The sequence below is a fragment of the Anopheles bellator genome, chromosome 2, assembly GCF_943735745.2.
Source record: "Anopheles bellator chromosome 2, idAnoBellAS_SP24_06.2, whole genome shotgun sequence".
Lineage (NCBI taxonomy): Eukaryota > Metazoa > Arthropoda > Insecta > Diptera > Culicidae > Anopheles > Anopheles bellator.
The window spans coordinates 42,294,100-42,314,757 of record NC_071286.1 but is presented as its reverse complement, the minus strand read 5'-3'; the positions used below and the strand labels follow the sequence as shown (position 1 = coordinate 42,314,757).

The following is a 20,658-nucleotide window of genomic DNA, read 5'->3' as shown; positions in this document are numbered from 1 at the left end:
TCCGGCAGCTCTGATCCGGCTGGCTGCCGACCGTTGGAATTCACTTCAAAAATTAAAACATTAACACTGTTTAGGGCAACCCAATGAACCCGATTGAATTGGGAGTAACAATTTTATTTAATTCAATCGAAGGCCCGCATGGTTGCTGGTCGAATATTTAAACGCAACATCGAAAAACTCAACTCAACAACCTGTGGCGCTCCGACGGGGTGGACTTGTCTAGAGCAGTTCGTTACGGTTTCGAGCGCGCTGTACAGTGCTGTTCCAGTGTGGCGCATCATGATGAATCTTCAACGTTACAGTACGACACCACCTCTACGGCATTGCTTTACCTGAAAACGTGCGGAGTGCACATTGTCGCCAACGTCAAAATTGGCCAAGTGAAACAGATAATCACACTCTAGTGCGCATTGTTTGAAATCGATTTATTTCCGAACAGTTTAGAAACATAAACCATAGTAGCTTCTGGTTGTACATCGGCAACTTGTACGTACGGTGTTTGGGGAGTTTTGTTAAAGTACTTCCTCTGGTTCACAGTACTAAACTGCCCAGAGGGTGATTGGGGATTTAAATGAGATTTGAATTTGGGACGTTGGGAAAAGTGTATTTCCCCGGTGCGCCACTGTACTATATTGTAGTTCCATCGACATATCGCTTTCGGCATTCGTTTTTTCCAAAGCACCTAAAGCTTCAATAGTCCCCCGTTTGGTGTAGTCCGACCCGAAATGGGTACGTGCAGTGCTTGCCTTACTACCTTACACAACAGAAAAACGCACATCTTTTATACCCTAATCGTAAACGATATATTGCTCTTCACTGGTTATTGTATGCTTAAATCACGCGGCCCACGAGGGACACCGCCAACGGACACTGCCATTTGCATTTTGGTTTGCAGTGCAGTTCTACTGTGATCATTACACTGCTTTTGAATTCGTTCGTTCTCGTTCGTAAGTTGAATTTATATTTTGCATGACGACGCTACAAAACTCTTGCTTATCACATTCACGTTGCTACTCTGGGTTTCAACTGTAATCGTACAGCACCGAATAGAGCTGTCTACTGATTACCGAGGTGGAAATTGTTTGTAAATTTTCTTCGGCTGCGAACGATATGAAATTAATAACGGACGAATCAATAAGGCTTTGAAATGTTGCTTTTTTGTATGATCTTTCTTGTACGTCAATTGTACACATTGCAGTCAAACGTTCGCTTTTGATGGTCATTTGTTGATGTTGGAACTACAATACGCACACAAATGCAACTGCCAAATTGCTAACATACGTGGGGCTGTCCGAGCGTCGAGAAGTGAGACAGTACAATAGTGACAACGAATAGTAACGAAGCACAGTGAACTAAACAAATGGCACAACGACACTTTCCTTTTGGAAAGCGATTCTAGCAGTAGCTCATCTACTTCCTGTCCTACTTATGATTTTAAACGAAGTTTTAAATGAGCAAACCTATGAACTCATAACTCGTGAAAATTTCTACCAGAACCAGTTTGTTGTTCCGATGATGAAATTAGTATATAATAGTTTTTGGCTTCATGTTTTTGGTTCTTCTTGGTGATAGACGGGATGAGGTACTGATCAAAGTACAGGCAATTTTGATTCAACCAAAATCACCCAAGACGGCTCAGCCGTACGCGTTTGTTTCGTAGTTTCAAATTTGTCCTTGTTACAGATGTGTTATCCTTCCTGTTATTACATGCTTAGGCACCCGTACAAATGATTCGCTTTTACTATTGCGATCATTTTGCTAACAAACGTACGCTTGGGTTCTAGTGGAACACGAAGTAACGAACTAGAAATATCAGATTTGGTACAAAGAAACAAAACGAAGCACAGTTAATAAGGTCGTTATTGGAAGCGGTTAAGGAAAGTAAACAATTGGATGCATAAAACAAACAAAGAGAATTGTAAAACCAAAACAATAACAAAATTAAAAACTAAGATAATAAATGTTGAAACTTAAAGAAATAGATCAAACATAAAAAGATAGTTCAATAAACCGATAAAAGGGCAACACCGGTAAATTAAAAGTAGCCTGCAAATCCTACCCTTGGTCAATTCCTAGCCGAATTTGAATCGGAGGGTAAATATTTTACGAAAGAACAACTTTCCATACACGGCCTGGCCGTCAAGCATTTGAGCGCAGTGTTGTTCATTGGATCAAGCACTCGAACTACGTTATAGCACAATGGAAACTTTATACTAATGGCTTCTTAATGATTACGCTAAAACCTTTCCCCTCAAGCCATTATAGTGATTTGTTTCTTTTTCTTGGGTGAAGCTTTGCTGGTCAGTTTTTTGTTCAAATGGTGCGGTGAATTGATTTCGCGTTTCATGTACGTGCAACTGCAACAGTCTATGGTGTGCCGATGAACGAAATCTTAATTGAATAACCCTTTAAGATACTTAATGTAACAAAACATGAAACTGTGTGAGGCACTATAGAAAAGTCGTGCTGTACGAAACGAGTTATAGAACGACATTAACGTTACTGAATCAGCATACTTTTCAATAGAGTGTTAAACTAAAATTTCAAACCATTATGTTCGATCCGTTGCGCGGTTTGTTTGGAAACGTTACTTAACCTTCTCTTTAAATATGTTTTTGGCTAGGAGTTAGTTGCGGTCAAACGGATTAGAATCAGGCTGTGTGTTCCGTCCTGCTTTTGTTTGTGAAGCTGAATAAATTGCAAAACACCTGCCATAGAGGCGATTCAGTGTACCAATGTAAACTAATGTCATACTTTTGAGCTTAGGGTGATAAGTTTACTTGTTAGTTTTTTCTCTTTCTCAATTTTTTTGATCTGTGCAGAGTGTCAACTGTTTTTGCGTGAACGTTTAGTAAATTAACTACAATTAAACACACTTTAATCGAACAGTTCTTTACCGAAGCCTAATCTAGCTAAGCAATTGCCAATGTCTAGAGAAAGAGAATGTTGTTTGCGGTTTTTTAATGTTAAAAAACGAATCATGTTGTGATCGAGAAAAGCTCGTAACAAAATGAATGTTTTCATGGTTTGTGTTGTCTAGAAAGAAGGAGGACGATCGTGTACCATGAACGGCGCTTGGGTACACTCGGTACCACTGCACACAGTGACTCAGTGTGGCCGATAGTGCGCTTCCGAATCATTAAATGATGGCTTACCTCGACCGCTGGCTAAATTTAGCGCACTCGTGCCACACGTTGCCAGCTGGGGGCTATGTTCGCTACGTGTACGATTATTCAGGAACTCTCGAATATGCTGAACAATCAGATCAATAGCAACTGGAAAGATGGAAAGGATAAAAGAAATGGCTTAGAAAGAAATTGAAACGGCAAAATCAGGTAATAATTTGCTGGTATTAAGCATTCCCATCAGGATATTTTGAAATTTGCACGGCAAAAAGATTAACACAACCAGAAGCGCTTTTGCAAAAAATTGCTGAGTTCGAGTCCAATTTACCGAAACCCAGCGAAGACGGACTACAAAAACGAATGCATATAATGCCTCGATATCTGTGTACGGATGGCCATCGCAGAACAGAGCGCAGTAAGTTTACTGTGCGACAGATGCCACGAGGTGAATGAACACGAACGAACGAAAATGAAACACGCCGGAACGGTGAAAGGGTATTTGAAAACAGTCCGTTTTATTGTGCCACACACTAATCATGCCTTAGGGTACTTGTTTTATGATCGCCATCAGTTCGATAACTTGTTTGCATATTTGATAAATATTTTCGTTTCTTATTCGTGTAACTTGTGGTACCTGACCACGATAGTGAACAAACACTGCCTACCATTGTTTACCAGTCCTGTAGACCGAGGAACCACATGATTTGGTCCGTAAACATAACTCACTATTCGAAGTTAAGTACGTAAGTGCTATTTTGTAATGATAGAATTTTGGTTGGTATTGGTTTGCTGGCGGAGAAAGGAAAAAATCCCAATGAATAAGGAATGTGTCCAGCCCGTAAGTGAACAAAATGACACGGGAATGTTAGAGGAAACCAATTGATTGATTATCGAACTATCGCGAACAGTATCGTTTTTTTTGGTGACACCTTAAATGCTTAATGACGTGCCCGTGGGGAGCCGACCAACGAAGATACATGTACCGTGTAGGGTAAATTGTTAGTAAATGATTGGTTGCTTGAAAGGTAAATGTGTAATCATCACAAGAAGGTTAAAAATATTAACTGGGCTGAAGAATTGACTGAATATAAAATCTAAACTGAACCGTAACAAATTTTACCGAGATTCTGTTCAAACCTTTAATCGCAAAAATATCTTTATGAAATACGTCTGGCTTGAAATGCTATTGAAAGAAGTTTAATATTAAACATGGAAAGCGATATTCAACTGTGCGGGAGCAGAGGTATGCAAATCGTTCAAAAATATATCTTTCTGCATTCTTTCAGTCTGATTATTTGTTTCAGCTTTAGCTATTCCTTATGTTTTCGTGGCAGATTTAAGTTCGGCAGTCACTATTAAATTCTATCAGCTACGTCGCACATGAATTTCTTAGCCGCGGGGTAACTTTGTATGTAAAGAAAATAACTTCCGTGCAGTCTTTTCATTTGGAACTGTTGTTTGGCATGCTTTTGATATTTTGTTCTTAACGTCTCTATTCTTCCACTTAGCTTTGGTGAATAATGTTCGGCTAAGCGGAAGATGACGTGCTAGCTTTTTGTGTATCAACGTGTTTGTGTGTTTGTGGTCTTGCAGGCAGACTGCACCCGAAAATCGTCTGCTAGTTAGGCTTGATGTTTTCTTTTTTGTTTTACACCAATTACAGACCAGCGGCACAGGTCACCGGTAGCCACCGGTGCCCTCTTGTGGGGGATCCACACAAGACCCACCATACGCAACCCACGCGCGTTAGTGGCCGTTTTGGTTGTAGCCGCCACTCGGATGCAAGATCTCGTTAATGTGGTGCACTATCAGATCGATCGCCACTGTAAAATGGTAGAGAAAAAAAAGCAAGAAAAAAGAAACATCCAGTAGAACTAATTTGCTTACTCCAAAACACATGCCGCGTTCGGACTGAAAGCTTTCGATAGTTTGCTTGTCTGCCCGAGCGCAACAGTACATGGGAACAAATGGGGTTTTGCTCCAGGACAGATTTAGCTCAAGAGTACACTACATTCGCTTCACTGATGATGGATCCATTTTAGTAAAAAACAATCTTCAAATATATTAGATTCGAAATGTCCGACACCAACCGAAGCGCAAACACCCGATATTATTTGTTAGCAAATGCCGTTCACCTTCAAGACCTAGCATTAAAAGTTGTGTTCTATTAGATAAACAATAGACGTTGAAATAACTTCATGTGTTATTGAACCCAAGAATCCCAACATACATCCTTTCCGAAAGCGAAGGTTGTGGAAGAGAATTTTACCTGTATTATCTGCTCCTCGTGGTATGACAACATCCGCAAATTTTTTAGTCTGAAATGGAAACGTTGCATCAAAGGGAGTCAGCACAATTTCCAAAGCAAGGGTTCGGTTCTTCGTTCATGTTCGAAAAGCGCAGTGACATTTTCTTACCGGTGAACAAAACTCTTCAAACGCTGGTTTCACGAAAGTCATGTACGCATTCAGAACCTGCTCCAGATCTCGACCACGCTCGTTAATATCACGCGGAACTGAAATTTCAATCGTTATATGTAAGCAGCACGCTAAGTAGTGGCCAACCTCATCACCTCCTCACCTCTACGGGCCAGCCTGGTATCGGAATCGGTATCGACGAACAGCTTCATATGAAACAAGTCACGTATTGCAGGAAAGTAGAACACAAGAATGCCCTCGAATAGAACCACATCGGCCGGATAGATAGTGATTAGCTTCTCTGGGCAGACCGCATTCTTACGGTAATCGTACTCGCTAATTTCCACTTTTTTCCCCTGCAAGATGCTTTGCAGTGTCTGCAACATAAGCTCCTCGTTGAAAGCGCTCGGGTGGTCAAAATTAAAGAGGCCCTTTTCGGCGCGAGATTTCTCTGCGTCTGTAAGCTCCCGGTAGAAGCTATCCTGACTTATGGTTACAACCTATGGCAGAAACCGTATTGTGGTTAGCGTATGATTACGTAAATGCCCTCCAAGAATAGGTTTCGTTTGCTCACTTGTCGTTGTGTGTGATCCATATCAGCCTGACCCAGTTGTTCCATGATGCGTTTGCATACGGTCGACTAGAGGAGGGTGAACGAAGGAATCCAAGAGTTTTATCAATCCTTAGCGCGATTGCAGATCATGATGCCTATTTTTGGCACCACTTTCAAGGCCACATTTTTTTATTCTTTATTTATTCCCGACCAACCATCGCTCCCTAAATTACTCACCTTTCCGCTGGCAGTACCGCCGGCGACACCTATCACGAAAGGCGTTTTAACCGTGTCCGAGCTGCCATTGGTTCGTGCATCGTTATTCACGCCATTGAATACTTCATCGTCACCCATCGTAAGGGTAAATTGGTGGACTGCACACTCGCTGAAAACGGAAAAATATGCTTATCACAACTCACGCTGCGTGATGCGTGATAGAGAAAAAATTGGTTCTGACGTTTTCGCTGTCAATCGTCTGTTTTGATTCACTCTCGCGTTATTGGTAAACATGGAAATCAAGGTTCGTATACATCGAAAATCATCGAAAGTATGACAGCAGAAAACATAGATGTCGATCCTGATTGTGGAAGGATTGTGCGTTGAGGATCGTTTTCGAAACAAAGTAGCTGATAAATCCGCAGATTGGCTTGTTTAAAGAGACACATTTCTAATTGCGGCTTTGTGCGATGAGTGACCCTGGTGAGAAAAGTTCGAATTCTGTGTGTATATGGCCTGGACTCGTTGCAACTTCGTCGAACACAAACCCCGCTTCGAAGAATCCGGTCAATAATACTGTGCTAAATCAAAGGAAACGCCTAACAATCACACTGAATGCCCACCAACTCCAAAAATGCGTTCCTGTCGGGTAAATTATTTCCAAATTGTGAATGGTTCGCTAGAGAAATGGTAACAATACTCTTCTAACTTTCACTCTTCTAAATTGTAGGAAACCGGTAGTTATCTTGCCGAATACTTCGAACAGCACTCTGTCGGAACAGCAAAATGTTACTGTGCCGTCGTTCTTTTTCTCGCCGACGGTGACATCAACGTTGCCATCAAAGTATCAATTGATGTTTACGAAACAACCAACCATTCCTTCATCTGGCCAGTCCCCAGCACAATGCAATACAGTGAGTGCACCGGTATGCATTCATCTGAGCAAAGATCTCTTACGAAAGGACATCTCTCACCCTGCGACATCGTTAATTCAGACCTCAACACAGAGCAGTGCTTCGAGTATCCCGATGGTGTCTGGGATCAAACAAATCGTGAATCCCCTTGATGTATCTTTGACACCGAAGACGGATTTAACAACAGGAAAACAAGTTCAGTTACAATTGTTGAGATCTGCACGAACAAAAACGAACACAATCACTTCGCCTGCCGCGTCTTCAACCGATAGCAGCCAGATTCTAATCTCGGAAAATACACCGATGGCCCCGAATGATGGAAATAAAACCAGAGCACCGGAAAAGCAAAAACAGATGACCGAAACAGTTCCATCGACCTCAGCACTGGTACAGCAAAAGCAGACCAAGTTATTGTACAACCAGATCCTAAGACAGGAAAATATAATTAGTGTTCCGACCAAGAATCCAGACAGCGCAGGATCGAAAAAGGAAAAACACTTTATCGTAACCGATCCACCGACCAGCGGGACTCAAAAGCGACGACGTTTAGTGGTTATCACGAAGGAACTGGGAAAAGCAAAGGGGAAGTATTCACAGATCCTTGAATGGGCCAGAAAAGTAGTAAAACCGGGCAATAGAATATTAACGCCGATAATGGCTAAATCCAAAGGAAAACAAGTTAAATTAGGCTTATCAAGTTCATCGATAACTCCTGCCACTTCCACTTCAGATGTCCAGTCTTCAACCGATGGTAGACAGGTACAGCGACGTTTAGTGGTTGTCACAAAGGATGCGGAAAATGTAGAAAGGCGTTTACTGGTTTTCACGAAGAATCCGGAAAAGGCAAAGGTGACGGGGTCAATCAAATGTTCGATTACCCAGCCTAAAGGCAACATCCTGAAACAGGGTCATCCACCGAAAGTCCCGAAGACTTTAAATCCAATCCAAGGACGAACGTTGAAACAAAAGCAGGGCAACTTATCAAATTCATCAAACAACCAGACCCAGAGATGGGCTAAAACATTGAGTTCTTCGACAAAGAATCCACATGGTGGAGAAACGAATAAGGAAAAACAACAACTAAAAGTCATTTTACCGCATTCATCACCCAAAAGCATTGATAGTGAAAAGCTTGATATGCAGAAGAAGTTGAGGAAACTGCATTGCATGGTGAAAGATTTTTCAAACGAGGTAAATTCCTTAAATAAACGTTTCCAGAATCAACTTTGGCCACTTGAAGCAGACAGGCAGCGTGAACAAATGGCCGATCTACCTACAAAAAAGCGAAAAATTGCAAAAGAACAAGATACAGCTTCTGAAATCTCAACTATGTATGAAGATCCTCCAATGGATTGGTCCGATGAAGACCCTCCGATGGAAGATGAAATCAAATGGGAGCTAGACGAGCATGAACTACCGACTCTGTTAAAAGAGAAACTAGAATCTAGTGCCAATAATCGGCATCAGCAGGAACAAGATCCTTTAACGCTAGAAACTGAACCAGAAAACCAACAGAATGTAACGCTACAGCGAGATCTGTTAGAAGTAAAAACTGAACAAGATGATCATCAGAATGTACCGTTGCAAGAAGGTCCGTTAGCTGGGAACACCCGACCAATTATTGGTAGTCATCAGGATGATCCCTTGCCACAAGATCCATTCCAATCCAAGGTTTGGTTTTGGAGCCAAGATCCAAAACCAGAACAGTTAGTTGATAATTGTCGAAGTGTATCGTCGCAGCTAGATCCCTTATCTATCAAAACCTATCGAATCACAGAAGACGGTACATTTTTATCACCATGCAATGTACTACGGGATAGCCAATTACTATCCTTTGGCAACCTGCTGGATACGCCGTCTGAACATGATCCATTAACTATAGAAGATCAGACGAATCCATTGGCAGACACCGCACAACATCTATTGGAAATTAAAACAGAACCGGGCGTGTAGATAGTAAGATATATGTGTTATTTTCTTCTACAATTTCTTAAAAAATTGCTCCTTATTTAATGAACTCCAAATCTTATGTTTACCAGTTCTGGTTTTGCGCAAACTATTTTACTGATTTTTACTTAACGGACACGTGTTTCTTGATTTCTACAAATAGAACGTTCAGTGCGCTTTAATTGGGATCGTGGCATTCATTCAGTTATTAAAATCCACGAAGGATAGTGTTGTTTTCAAATAAAAACTATTAAAAAAAATGAATAGCTCAATCTCAACTTTGATTGCAACTTTTCAAAGGGTATGGTAAATGTAAAAGGATGCAACTAAGCTACTGAGAACGGAAACTGTAGGAAAATCTGCAAGAAATCTTTCAACTGTGGGGTTTTTCGATTCTTTTGCGTTAAGTAAGTTCGATAAGTTCGACTCCTTTTTAAGTTCTAGTTTAAAGTTTACATATTACAATCACTCGTAATAATATAGGTAAATTTTTTTGCGATCAAATAAAAATAATATTTGAATAGTGTGAGCTTGAAAAACGAAAGGAACCGGGCTACCGGTTACCTGCCAAAATTGGGACTAATACAAACATTGTTTATTTGCAAATTAATTGCAGTTTACCCATTTGGATCGTAAATATTAGATCAATCCGCAAGCATCCGTAGTTAGGCGCCATCGAGTATTTGTGCAAAACCAATCAACGTCTCTTGTCGGCGCATGTTGTGCATAAGCCTTGACATGATCCCGACAGAAATGAGGGCATCCTCTCGGCGAAGGCCGCATGCGAATGATGACTTCATTCCGTCAGACGGAGGGGCCAGGATGTTGACCGACCGATCTTATGTTTTGCGAAAGTACCGCGCATCAATGGCAGATGGTCGCGTTCGCGTTTTTAACCAAATCGAGGCCACGATTTTGACCCTCCCGAAAGAGAGAAGAACTGCACGTACATACCGCGGAGTTGTGTCGACACGGAACGAATTGTGAATAACTGTTTCAATGTGACATGTACGAGATTTGAGGCTTGTAAAAAGGTTAGACATAAATGTTGAGGGATTTCACATTGGACTTAAGATGGAAGGGTCTGGCGTAGTATGTTGCATCTTGAGAGTAGCCTTATCGATCTGTTAAGCTGCTTAAAGTGAGCTTCTCGCTGTTGTACTATTATTCCAAGCGTCCGACGCGATAATCGTGTCCCTACGAGAGCGCGTAAATAAGACTTGACTAATTTACGCCACGCTACGCATGGCCGCAGCCTAATGGCGCGCTTGAATCCGCTTATCTTACTCATTTTCGGCCAATAGTTTTCAACACTTTATCAGCGGAGACGCTTCCGTGTGAGGTTGCCGACAGTCGGCAAAGTTAGTGGCTAACAAGCTTTGATTTATAGGAGCAGCCAATGATTTATGGTATTTAGGTGGTAGAGCTCTTCGGTGGTTTTGCTTGTAAAAAAGAGCTGGAACCGTGGAGTGTGTTGAGATTTGAGTGTGGGGTTTACCCGAACGGAGGGACACCTACGAATAAGTGGGGCACGGATTTGTATTATTTATGGGAAGAGTAGCACAAAAACGCTGCGCTTTCGTGCTTAACGCCCGACATCTTACATGTTTTGGGTGGCACGAACGAAAACGAAATATTACTTAATTTTCATAAGAACCAACATCATGAATCATTTTGATCCGTGTCTGTTTTGAAAACTACAAAACTCAGGGATTACTTCAAGCAAGTAGTCCAATAAATCAAAGTGCAATCTTTCTAGATTGAGCCAAAGTCAAACACGAATCAAAGAAGGCCGAATGAATCTTCACGAATTCATCACACCGAAAATGGTGAAATGTAGCTCGGGATGGGCCGCTGACATTGCTCAGGATCGACGATGTGTCCGGCGACGATTTACAAGTGTTGACCATTTGTAAAACGCGATCTCAAGTGCTGTGCCGGCAGAGCGAACAATGGCACTGAAGACGATCGGATAGCGCCGTTCCGCGACTACTGCAATAAGGAGTGACCGTAAGGATGTGCCGGAACAAATCGAAGAAAGACACAATGCACCACACAACCTGCTTCTGACCCCTTTTGGCGAAAAGAATGCACCGCAGGTCTTGTGTTTCTTATCGGATGCATTTCATCGTCAATTAGCAGGCAATTCAAAGACGTTAGCGTATTCATCGTGGCCGCGGAGTGAGTGAGCAGCAATAATGGCGGTCCGTGGCTGTGGAGACAAAAATCGCGAAATTTGGGACGAGCAACTGGAGAGGATGCCGAAACAAATGGAGGACACAAAAGGAACACCAGAATCGCAAGAAGTCGTAAGGAAGGTGTGCGCAATTTGCAGTTCCAGCACAGGTTATAAATTTCTTCGATAACACCTTCCCGCGGGACGAGATGCGACCTTTAAATTCTATCTTTTTATTTTCCGTTTCCGTAGGCTGTCTGTAAGGCCCAGCGTTTGGACTGGAAGCGATTGATGTATCTGATGTCGTCGTTGGCAGAGAGGTAACGATTTTTTCGGAATTTTACTACAAATGTTACCAAGACCACACCTCTACAGGTAAGCGCACCGTAGTTGTAGTTTGACTTTGTGTCCTGTCACTAATTCCGACCCGAGAACAAGCTCGTGAAACTTTATCGGCAGGGCGGTCGGCGGTTTTAATTTATCGGTAGCGCTCATGACGATTCCCGGTAATGGAAGTGTGAAACGGCCCTCGATCGCGGCATTTCACGTCTTTTCGATGCCATTCGATTATCCACTTTTTTGCACTGCCATAAAGCATTGACGGAATTGGTTCAACGGCAGAAAATTATCGTCCCCGGCCAAAAAAAAATTATCGTCCCCGGATGGGGTTGTATTTTAGCAGCTTTGCTTCGATGGTAGAACGTCGTCATCCAAACGGTTGTTGGCTTGCGTTTTTTTTGGCTTCCGTTTCGGCCTTAACGGGGCGTACAACCGAACCGAACCGGGGAACCGACCACGCCAAACGACGAATAAATGTTTTTTGATTTGCAATAATTCACGGCTTTGCGCGGACCGTAACCGAATCGGGACACCGCGGATGGGTTGGCGAATTTTTCTCTCTTTTCATGCTCAATATCGACGCAATGTTTCTTCTTGTGTTCCGCCCAATCGTTTGGATTCGAGGGCGGACGTCGGTTCTACGGGTTCGGGGCTGTCCACGGCCAGCATCGGACCGGGAGCTTGAAATGTGAGTCGTTGAGTTTTACATTTTTCGTCGAGGCACCAAACCTCTTTCGGAGCTCCTGTGAGAGGTGCTAAACGAAGGACACCACTGCTTGCGCGAGAAATGGCCGTTTTCACACCTCATCCGAAACGCATTGCCTCCAGAATTCGGCTTTTTTTTTCTTTCGCCGGCCTGCGGGGGTTTGCAGTTTTGGGCCTCACACAAAAATCAGATTAGTTAAATTTATGCATGATTGTTTGCGCCCGGGTCCCGCTACAGAGGCTGACCCGCGGCGGGGTGGGGCAGCTGAAAACGATCGGTGAAAAAATTAGGGTTGTGTCCGATCGTTTTTTTTGGGACTGCGCGCAGTGCCTTCGGGCGTTAAATGGTCAGCGGCACGGCTTTCTTCGCCGAGCTTCGGTGCACCAGCATTCCACTGAACTCGCTTAGAACCCGTTGCAATAACAAAGAGCGATGAAATGAGTTTAATGAAAATCCAATTTACGAAAATAGCGCCACCGAAAGTGAATATATTTTGTTTATAATTATGATTCTTTGATACTTTATTACAATCAACAGCCCACATCGAATTAAACCACAACATAGCCAGCGTAGTTACTGATTCCACAGAGGTTCTTACCGCGGGCTATCCGCATATAGCCCTGCTCGCCCCAGTTTCCCCACCAGTTCTTCAGAATCCAATATTCCTTGGTGTAACCGACCAGCAGCATCGCGTGGTTCACCTTCGAGTTGTCGCAGGCAGCCTCATCGTCGTAGATTCCAGAACTGAGGGCGAGCATAATTATGTTTAATTGAGAAACAAAAATGTTGTCACGAAAACTGAACTAACGTACCTGTACAGTTGGAACGACTTTGGAGCAGCATTCAAGCTGACGGGCAGGGGTCCAACTTTCCACAGGGCGTACGCCAAACCGTCCTCGTTCTTGGGCATGATGGTCCATTCGCTTATGTTGGCGATCGCATAGTCCTTGTTGAAGGCGCACGATCCTTGCTGAAAATGATTCCAATAGCAAATTAAGTTGGTTTCAACCAAAATAAATGAAAATGGTACATAAAGTGTAAACAAATTATAGGATGATTAATGGTAACGTTGGAAAGGCACCGAAGGAATCAGTAGATTTGGCAGCCCATTTGGCAGATTCTTGAATCGTGGTTTTTTTAGTTTCGCAATCAATGTCCCGTTTGTGGAATCACTGGCTCTGATGGATTTGCTCATAAAAAGCTGCAACGAAAATAAAATCTTTCGAAAAGTATCAATTTCAGTCTGACGAGGCAGCGTTTCACTGCGCCCACTGCCGAGGGACACTTTCACCGAGGACCCGGCCTGGCCTGATCCTGCCGGTCGGCTGATTGATGCGCGTGGTGCGGGATTGAGCATTATCCGCCTGTCATCGGATTGTGTCCGCCGTGCGCGGATCCTGTCGCCGGCGATGACTTTGCAGCGGCACAGTTAACACCTGGTCGTCAGCCGGAGCGATACGATCGATGCTGCCATGCCGCCGAGCGCTTGGCATGATGATGCTGCTGTTTATCCGCGGTTTCGACCAATCGCGCCTTAGGGTGTGTCACTTCACTCGCAAAACGCAGTGCATCAAAGCGCACCGAATCTGCATTGTTTGCATTGCATCGCAATGAGGTGTGCGAAGTCGCAAAATGCCACACTTTTCGGTGCGTTGATTCGTTTTGAAGCGAGTTGTTTTATGCACCATTTTTTGCCCCATTCAGCAGCGAGACAGCGAAACCAGACGGATGTCCCCCATTGCCACGTTGAGATCGGGGTCAAGTATCATTTGCACGAACACTTTCTTATCACTTGTTTTTTCTGGAGAAAACGGGATGATCTGTAGCACAATTTTTGATCATTTCTAATCGACCCAGTAAATTTTTAACCATACAGGGCTCATTGGGGCGAGTATAGCATCGAACTAAGGACTGACTCTATTCCGTCCGAAGCGACACAAATTCAGCAAACTGACCTCAGCCAAAGGTGTGAAGTTACTGGTTCGAAGTATGTTTTTCATAAATCGACCACAAAATTGATTACCTTGCATAAATGCATCGTGTGGCATGAAGCGCTTTCTACCTCATTTGTGTGGGTTAGTTGAAGGTGCTTCGTTGTTGGGACTATTTGATTGAATAATGTGCGTGATAGTCGTTATGTGTCGCACTCACACGTCTCAGGGCACCCAAAACTGGACAAGAATAGTTTGCAAAAAGAACTGTTCAATTAGTTCGTAATGGTACATGCCTACCATTTGCACTGAAAGGTAGCTCATTCGACCGCAGTCGGTGGTACTTCATTAGGCGCAACATGTCGCCCGTAGGTGGAGCCATAAATACTGTTCCTCGGGAGCTCGAATCGTTCAATCGTAAAACACATTCCAAACCGTTAGAGCTGCTTCTACACACCCAAGTTAACTCTGCTGCTGCAGCTGCGTAATGGCGGTGCTTCTGGTGACTGACTTACTTTAATGGCAGTCCTCCGCGCAGGTTGCATTTAAATAACCTGCCCATCCTGGCGGTGCATAGCAGGACAAGTGGGCTCGGAAGTCGATAGCTGGTGCTAAATGGTGCATATTTTATCACCTTTAAGCCTGGACACGCCGGCCCTCCCTACAACAGTTCGAGGATCATGGGATCGAAGTCACTGGCGAGCGCGAAATGAGAAATGTCCTGTCCCGACTTTGAAGATGGCGGCTGACCGCGTGCAGCCAGACCATGATTTAATTACAGCGTCGATTAAAGTGAAAAATCTGCTACACTTTTTATCCTTGCGAATGACGTCGGCGATCGGCTCTAATCGTTCGACCGGGGTCGTCCCGGACCCTGGTCAGCCCTATTATTAGTGCCCTCGGGGTTGTCGGACCAATTCCCGGATTCGAATGCCCTTCGATTCGAGTCCCCTTCCGATGTCCCGGGGCAGTGTCCACCAGTACAGCCGCTTGATTGCTGGTCCTGCGGCGAATGTGTCTCCTGGAAGCGTTGGGGTTTCGCTCGGCGAGTTGATCGAGTGCGCTCGGCTTGCTTCGTAGAGGACCCCGGCACCGCTTTCTACACTCTTGCGCCACATGCCCGGGCGGTGGCCTCCGTGCTCGAGGATGTGTCGGGTGTCCGAGATTAAAGCACCACGATAAGCAGATTATGTGGCCGTGCGATGCACACGAGTCGTTCGACCAGCACTTATGACACTTGAGCGAGACAACCGGACTCGGACATCGCCACCGCTCAACATGCAGCGGCCGCCGGTCGGAAGTGGAACTTGTTTCACATAACTTAACGCAACCGTGGCCGGGCACAGGAGCCGTTTTTCGCTGAAAATAAATTATTATCACTGTCGGTCTGCTGTCCCGGCCGATAAACCCCCGCGACGGGTTCACCGGGCGGCCCGGTTTGCAGAAACGGGCCCCCGGTTCGCCATGCCGCCGTTCCGAAAGATCTCAACGCGGCAACCAACAGCTTCTCGAACACTTTAGCCCCGACAGGTCTGGAACGCTTGGCTTCGGTTATCTAACATTAATTAACATATAAATATTGATCTTTGCGGAGCGCTTGCTGGCCGACGATCTTATCGCGCTATCGGATGGTGCTACCGCCACCATCCTGCCGGGAGGGCGCCTGTGCCATGGTCACCTCTTGAGCGACCGTAATCGATGCGATTGAGAATTAGTTCACAACCTGCTACACTGCGCCGCCGCTCAGCCCTCCGTGCGGCAGTGATCCTGGTTCAATCGACGGACAATGTGTTTCGCACTATGGGTTCCGATGGTGTTTCGCTTACAAAAAGCTGTTTGCATTAAAGTTGAAATCGTGCTAAAAAGAAAGAAAAGTGTCCAAAAAAGATTTTAAAATATTGATATTGATAAAAAAGCATAAACATATTTTTTTTAAATTTACAAGAGATCCTATAGATCCTAAGAGGAGTAGTAACCTCAACAACCTCAACGAAGTTGTAGAAGCCTCCGATGCCATTTTGGCCACTCGGACCATCCGGCTGTGCCATGGCGTAGAGGGATAGCAACATGTGCCCTGACATGCGCAGGGCACCCTTTGATCGCCACCCGGCCGTGGTGGACGCTGCAGAATCTGATGTCCAGCGCTGAGATCGACTAGCCACAGCGGCCGGCGGCAGGGTGTTTTGTTGATGCACTTTGAGGTTATCTCGATACGATAGACAGCACTGTTTTGCCCGCATGTTACACCGGTCTGCGACAGCGTGGTTAGCACGGATCTAAACACTGTCCACCGGTCCATTATCGTCAGGCGATCAGAGGTCTGTCTGGTCGGGCCAGGAACGCGATGTAATTAATCGATGAAAATCGATAACGAAATTAGTGTCAACCAGTGCGGCCGATGGGCCGGTGTGGAAGAAAGTTGCACCAACCTCCGTCCGTGTACGCTAATGAAATTTTAACGAGCTCGTAAAATTAAATAAATAAGTCATAAACAGGTGCCAACGCGGCCCCCAAGAGATGGTGCATGCGAGGAAACAGTTTTGCTCTAAGCCAAATTCGACTAGCATTCGCCAGTTGGCGTTTAGAACTCTGTTTTGAAATTGCAACCCATTTTACAGGATAGAATTTTTCAATGTTGCTGTAGTCACTCATGGTGGACATGTTGTTGTTATTATCTTTTGAAAGATTGTGAGCATAGAGCTTCTTTCATCTCTTTAATTTGATTCGTTAGTTGGTTTCTTTAATTTATTACATTATAATTTTGACACGATCTGGTTGGCAAGTCATTTGGTATGCTGTGTTTAATTCTTCTTAGGCTTCAAATTCAATGATTATTTGCTCATGGCCCAGCAAATCATGGTGGCCATTCTAAGCTTTCATGTCTCATTTTACTTTTAAATCAACCTAGGCAACTGAGGAAACCAAGTCCGAATCCGATAAATCAAGGCACCTTTTTATGGTGATCGAATCGGAGCATATTTCATAATAAAAGCAATCCCCGCCAGTAGTAAATCATTGTCTTACGCGCGGAACACGAGCCCAAGCTGTTGTTGCAAATTTGTTCCGTTTTAGGTAACGCAGCTTCGCAGCAGCCCCCTGCGGAGCGCGACAGAGAATCATACAGGATCGGCCGCCGCCATCAGCCAAATGCAAAGTGATTTAATGACTTACAGAGGTGCGAGCCACGCGGCCCCGAAATCATCGCTCGCCATCGACATTTGCTGGCTGGCACAATTTAAATTCGACCATGTTCATGTTACACACGCCTGGCCGCGTCCGCGTTTGGCAGCGAGACGCGCCGATCCAGCCCGGACAGCATGTTCTACATTCGCCGTTCCGCCGTGCCGATCGTTTCCGATTTCGAGGGAAATTTTCTAGCACAAAACAAAACTCTGCGAACCTGGGACGGCCAAAGCCTTCAAAGAACTGGGGAGCATTCGTGGAAGAATCTTCGTCTTTGCGCGGTGCCTGTAAAATGTCGGTGTCGGATCCACCAACACAAATTGAAGTTGTGTCCCAGCCGTGCGAAGATACGGCCGACACTGGTGCTCTCGCCTGGCACCCGATGACCTGCACCGAAGTCGAAACCTTCTTTCTTTCGAGAAATCGCTTGAACAGATCAAGCAACTCAAGGCGTCAGACGAACAGGCTAGTCTTCAGAGAATTCCTAGTACCTGAACGTGGACATCCGAGATGCCGATCTTCCTTTGGAATTGTTCCGTCGGAGCGATGCAACCCGTAGGGTATATGGTCAATCTCCGAAGGGAATTCTTCCCAAGGCACAAGCTAGTTCCAGTTGAAGAGGAGAAAAGCAACTCGACTCGATTCGTTTAAGAACTAATATGCAAGTGATTTATTCATACAATTTGATGTCTTATATACTAAATTTTCGGTACATCGCATCTCGCTAGAACCTTACTCTTTGAACCTGTCCCTTACTTGCAGTCCCGTCCCTTACTTGGAGTTTCAAGATAAGCAATACGGGTGCAATCAGTCCGTTGGTCCTTCTATGCTATGCTGATCCTACGCTTCTAAAAATAGGCATCCATACGTTCTTATCTTATTGCTCGCGACCCTTTCCTCGCGCTTCTAATTGCTTAGGACGCGTTATGTCTTCGAAATTCCGTTTCGTGGGAAATGTAAACAACGCGACTTGTCCTATGCTCGTTCGGATTACGAGTTTCCTGGCGGGAGGTATGTTGCATCATGTAAACATTGCTTCCTCCTCTGCTCCTTCTGGTTTGAGCCATAATCTACTCCTCGCGTTCTCAACAGTGCCTGTGCCTGAAAATGCAGCGAGTGTGCAGTTTGCAATACGAAGCGCACACCGAAAGCTGATCCGCTCGTTCCGATACTTGCGGCGCAGCGATGCGGCGCAACGATGGAGAGCAACATAAATAAATGATTTTAATCTACATATGTGATACATATTGGATGGATGCAAGAGGACGGATAACATGCAACAAGAGGATTGAACCAGTGCCAGAATTAAGGCCATTTCACTGCGACTGTGTCCTCTGGCAGGTGTGGGCTTCGACTGTTAATAGCTATGAAATGCCAGCGGGGCTTCAGTTTGTTTCACAATTCCTAAACTTCAAGCGATTGGTGAAGATAGTTTTCCAATACAATTTCAACACACTGCACGCGACATAGAATTAAATCCCCGCGTAAATGATGCAACATGATAAGAAACGATTCATAAAACAGAAACAAATTCTCGCTTAGTGCATGTCCGGCCATCGGTTCGTAGGATGCTCTTCGATGAATTCGGCAGCCATACGAAGTCGCTGACGAAATACGAAAATTGCAACAAAAAAGCCCGCCCATTCTAACGATGCGCGCTCTCGGCTGGTGCTGAATACACTTTTTTTGCCCCAACATTAATGCCGGAATTAATGCGTGTCTCGGCGGACGAGGCGTTCCACCACGATCGTCCGCCGGACAAGCGTGAAATTTGCGTTCGAATATTTATGGCCTCGTAGCGTGTCCGCGGTGTTGCGATTTTAAGCCGTTGGGCCGATCGAAAATCGCGAGGCGTTGGCAATTAACACTCCATCGACGGCCATGTCCACCACTTGCACGGAATGGATCGGAGTCCTTCGGTTTGCTTCCTACAGGAGCAAAAAAAAAACCAATCCATGTTCAATGACCCGACGGATGACCAACGTTCAGAACGTTGCACCGATCGGAATTTGGAGTCACATTCCGGTAGATCACGCACGGGACGGGTCGGATTTGCGATCGAGCGATCCTCGTAGGAAGCAAGTTAATGATTTCTTAATTATGCCTGCTCTGGGTTGTCCCCAACGCCTCCACCCATTTGGGGTCTTTGGGCTGATTGGGCACGTTGACACTGTGACGGCGCGCAATTTTAACGCTTTTAGCGCCTGGACACCCTGGACTCAGATGCAACTATTTCGCTTGGCGCCCACGGAGCTTGGCTGCCCACTAAAAACCGAAACCGAAAAATCTGCATCTTCATCGCGCATTAATTAGTTCATCGACCGGCTCGGTGATGACGCCGTAAACCAGCCGTGGCTGGCTGGCTGGCAGTGGCCAGATCGGTGGGTTTCTGTCTTTGATTTGGATGGTGCTGGCTTTTTTGTTGCTGCTTTGGACGCATAAAGTCTTGCACTAATTGCACCCATCCGCCCTCGGTTCGGAAATTGGGCGATCGACGATCGGTTGCAGTGTTTATACGAAGCGCGCACGGCGCAAGCTGACAGGATTGTTGCAACACTCGCCGCGCCGTGCATTATGCGTCGCTGAAGGGTTCCCCGATTTGGTCAAATGAGTTGCTCATTGCGGCATGATTTGCGCCGAATAGGGCACAGCACGCCTGTCACGCGGTGGACTCTGCCCGGCAGTCAGGATGCCGTTCAATTATTTTTTCTTTTCACAGCTGAGGCTTCGATTGATTTCGAGTCACCCCACTCTCTGATGGCTTTGCGGTCTCTCCGTTTATGTCGCTAGATTATTTGGCGCAATTTTATGCTTTCTCACGGTGCCGAAGGTGCGACAGCCACGAAGAGATCGGTGACGGGGACATTGCGCCAGCCGAACGCAGACGTTGAGTTTAATCTCACACCTGCCGCCATGTACGGCAACCCATCAGGCAAGATCCATCACCTCGGCGGCCCTAGCTCGGGTCCCCACGGACAGGTGTTAAAACAAAAATATGTAAAAACTTGTGAATAATTTTAATGAACTAACCAACTGCAGTTGAACGTTCCGCCAACCCGAGGAATCAATTGCCGCTTCGCTGTTGGGCCCTTTTAGACCCACTGATGCGGTGGTAAAGAACTCACTTGGCTACCGAGCCGAAGCTAAAAAT

General features: G+C 45.0%; 3 protein-coding genes across 5 annotated transcripts; 1 reads left to right on the top strand and 2 right to left on the bottom strand.

Moving 5' to 3' along the window:
* Positions 1 to 391: 391 nt before the first annotated feature.
* On the bottom strand, positions 392 to 6,537 carry LOC131208461 (uridine-cytidine kinase). Of its 3 annotated transcripts, none has more exons than XM_058201223.1 (7): positions 6,333 to 6,537; positions 6,117 to 6,182; positions 5,706 to 6,042; positions 5,543 to 5,640; positions 5,395 to 5,443; positions 3,156 to 3,275; positions 392 to 1,803 (listed from the first exon to the last, which is right to left on the bottom strand). In XM_058201223.1, exons 1-7 carry the CDS (start codon positions 6,447 to 6,449, stop codon positions 1,781 to 1,783), a joined length of 810 nt encoding a protein of 269 aa, XP_058057206.1. In that variant the 5' UTR covers positions 6,450 to 6,537; the 3' UTR covers positions 392 to 1,780. The 3 variants fall into 3 exon arrangements, with proteins under 3 accessions (XP_058057206.1, XP_058057205.1, XP_058057207.1); XM_058201222.1 differs by having other exon boundaries at positions 393 to 1,099; XM_058201224.1 differs by lacking the exons at positions 392 to 1,803; positions 3,156 to 3,275 and adding an exon at positions 3,641 to 4,948.
* A 156-nt stretch (positions 6,538 to 6,693) lies between these two features.
* LOC131208447 (uncharacterized) lies at positions 6,694 to 9,300 on the top strand. The gene is made up of 2 exons (XM_058201203.1): positions 6,694 to 6,960; positions 7,042 to 9,300. The coding sequence occupies exons 1-2, from the start codon at positions 6,782 to 6,784 to the stop codon at positions 9,176 to 9,178; spliced, it is 2,316 nt and encodes a 771-aa protein (XP_058057186.1). The 5' UTR covers positions 6,694 to 6,781; the 3' UTR covers positions 9,179 to 9,300.
* Positions 9,301 to 12,941: 3,641 nt separating this feature from the next.
* On the bottom strand, positions 12,942 to 14,460 carry LOC131208465 (cathepsin M-like). Its single transcript, XM_058201229.1, has 3 exons — positions 14,417 to 14,460; positions 13,206 to 13,363; positions 12,942 to 13,137 (listed from the first exon to the last, which is right to left on the bottom strand). The coding sequence occupies exons 1-3, from the start codon at positions 14,429 to 14,431 to the stop codon at positions 12,942 to 12,944; spliced, it is 369 nt and encodes a 122-aa protein (XP_058057212.1). The 5' UTR covers positions 14,432 to 14,460.
* Positions 14,461 to 20,658: the final 6,198 nt, after the last annotated feature.

Excerpts from the sequence above, each read along its gene's own strand:
- LOC131208465 (XM_058201229.1), bottom strand. Across the intron at positions 13,138-13,205 it reads AAGTCGTTCCAACTGTACAG|TTCTGGAATCTACGACGATG; the intron begins GTACGTTAGTTC and ends GCTCGCCCTCAG.
- LOC131208447 (XM_058201203.1), top strand. The coding sequence starts at position 6,782 with ATGAGTGACCCTGGTGAGAAAAGTTCGAATTCTGTGTGTATATGGCCT. Across the intron at positions 6,961-7,041 it reads CAAAAATGCGTTCCTGTCGG|GAAACCGGTAGTTATCTTGC; the intron begins GTAAATTATTTC and ends TCTAAATTGTAG.
- LOC131208461 (XM_058201222.1), bottom strand. The coding sequence starts at position 6,449 with ATGGGTGACGATGAAGTATTCAATGGCGTGAATAACGATGCACGAACC. Across the intron at positions 5,641-5,705 it reads TACCAGGCTGGCCCGTAGAG|TTCCGCGTGATATTAACGAG; the intron begins GTGAGGAGGTGA and ends TTGAAATTTCAG. Across the intron at positions 1,100-3,155 it reads AAATTTAGCCAGCGGTCGAG|CCGAAGAAAATTTACAAACA; the intron begins GTAAGCCATCAT and ends TATCGTTCGCAG.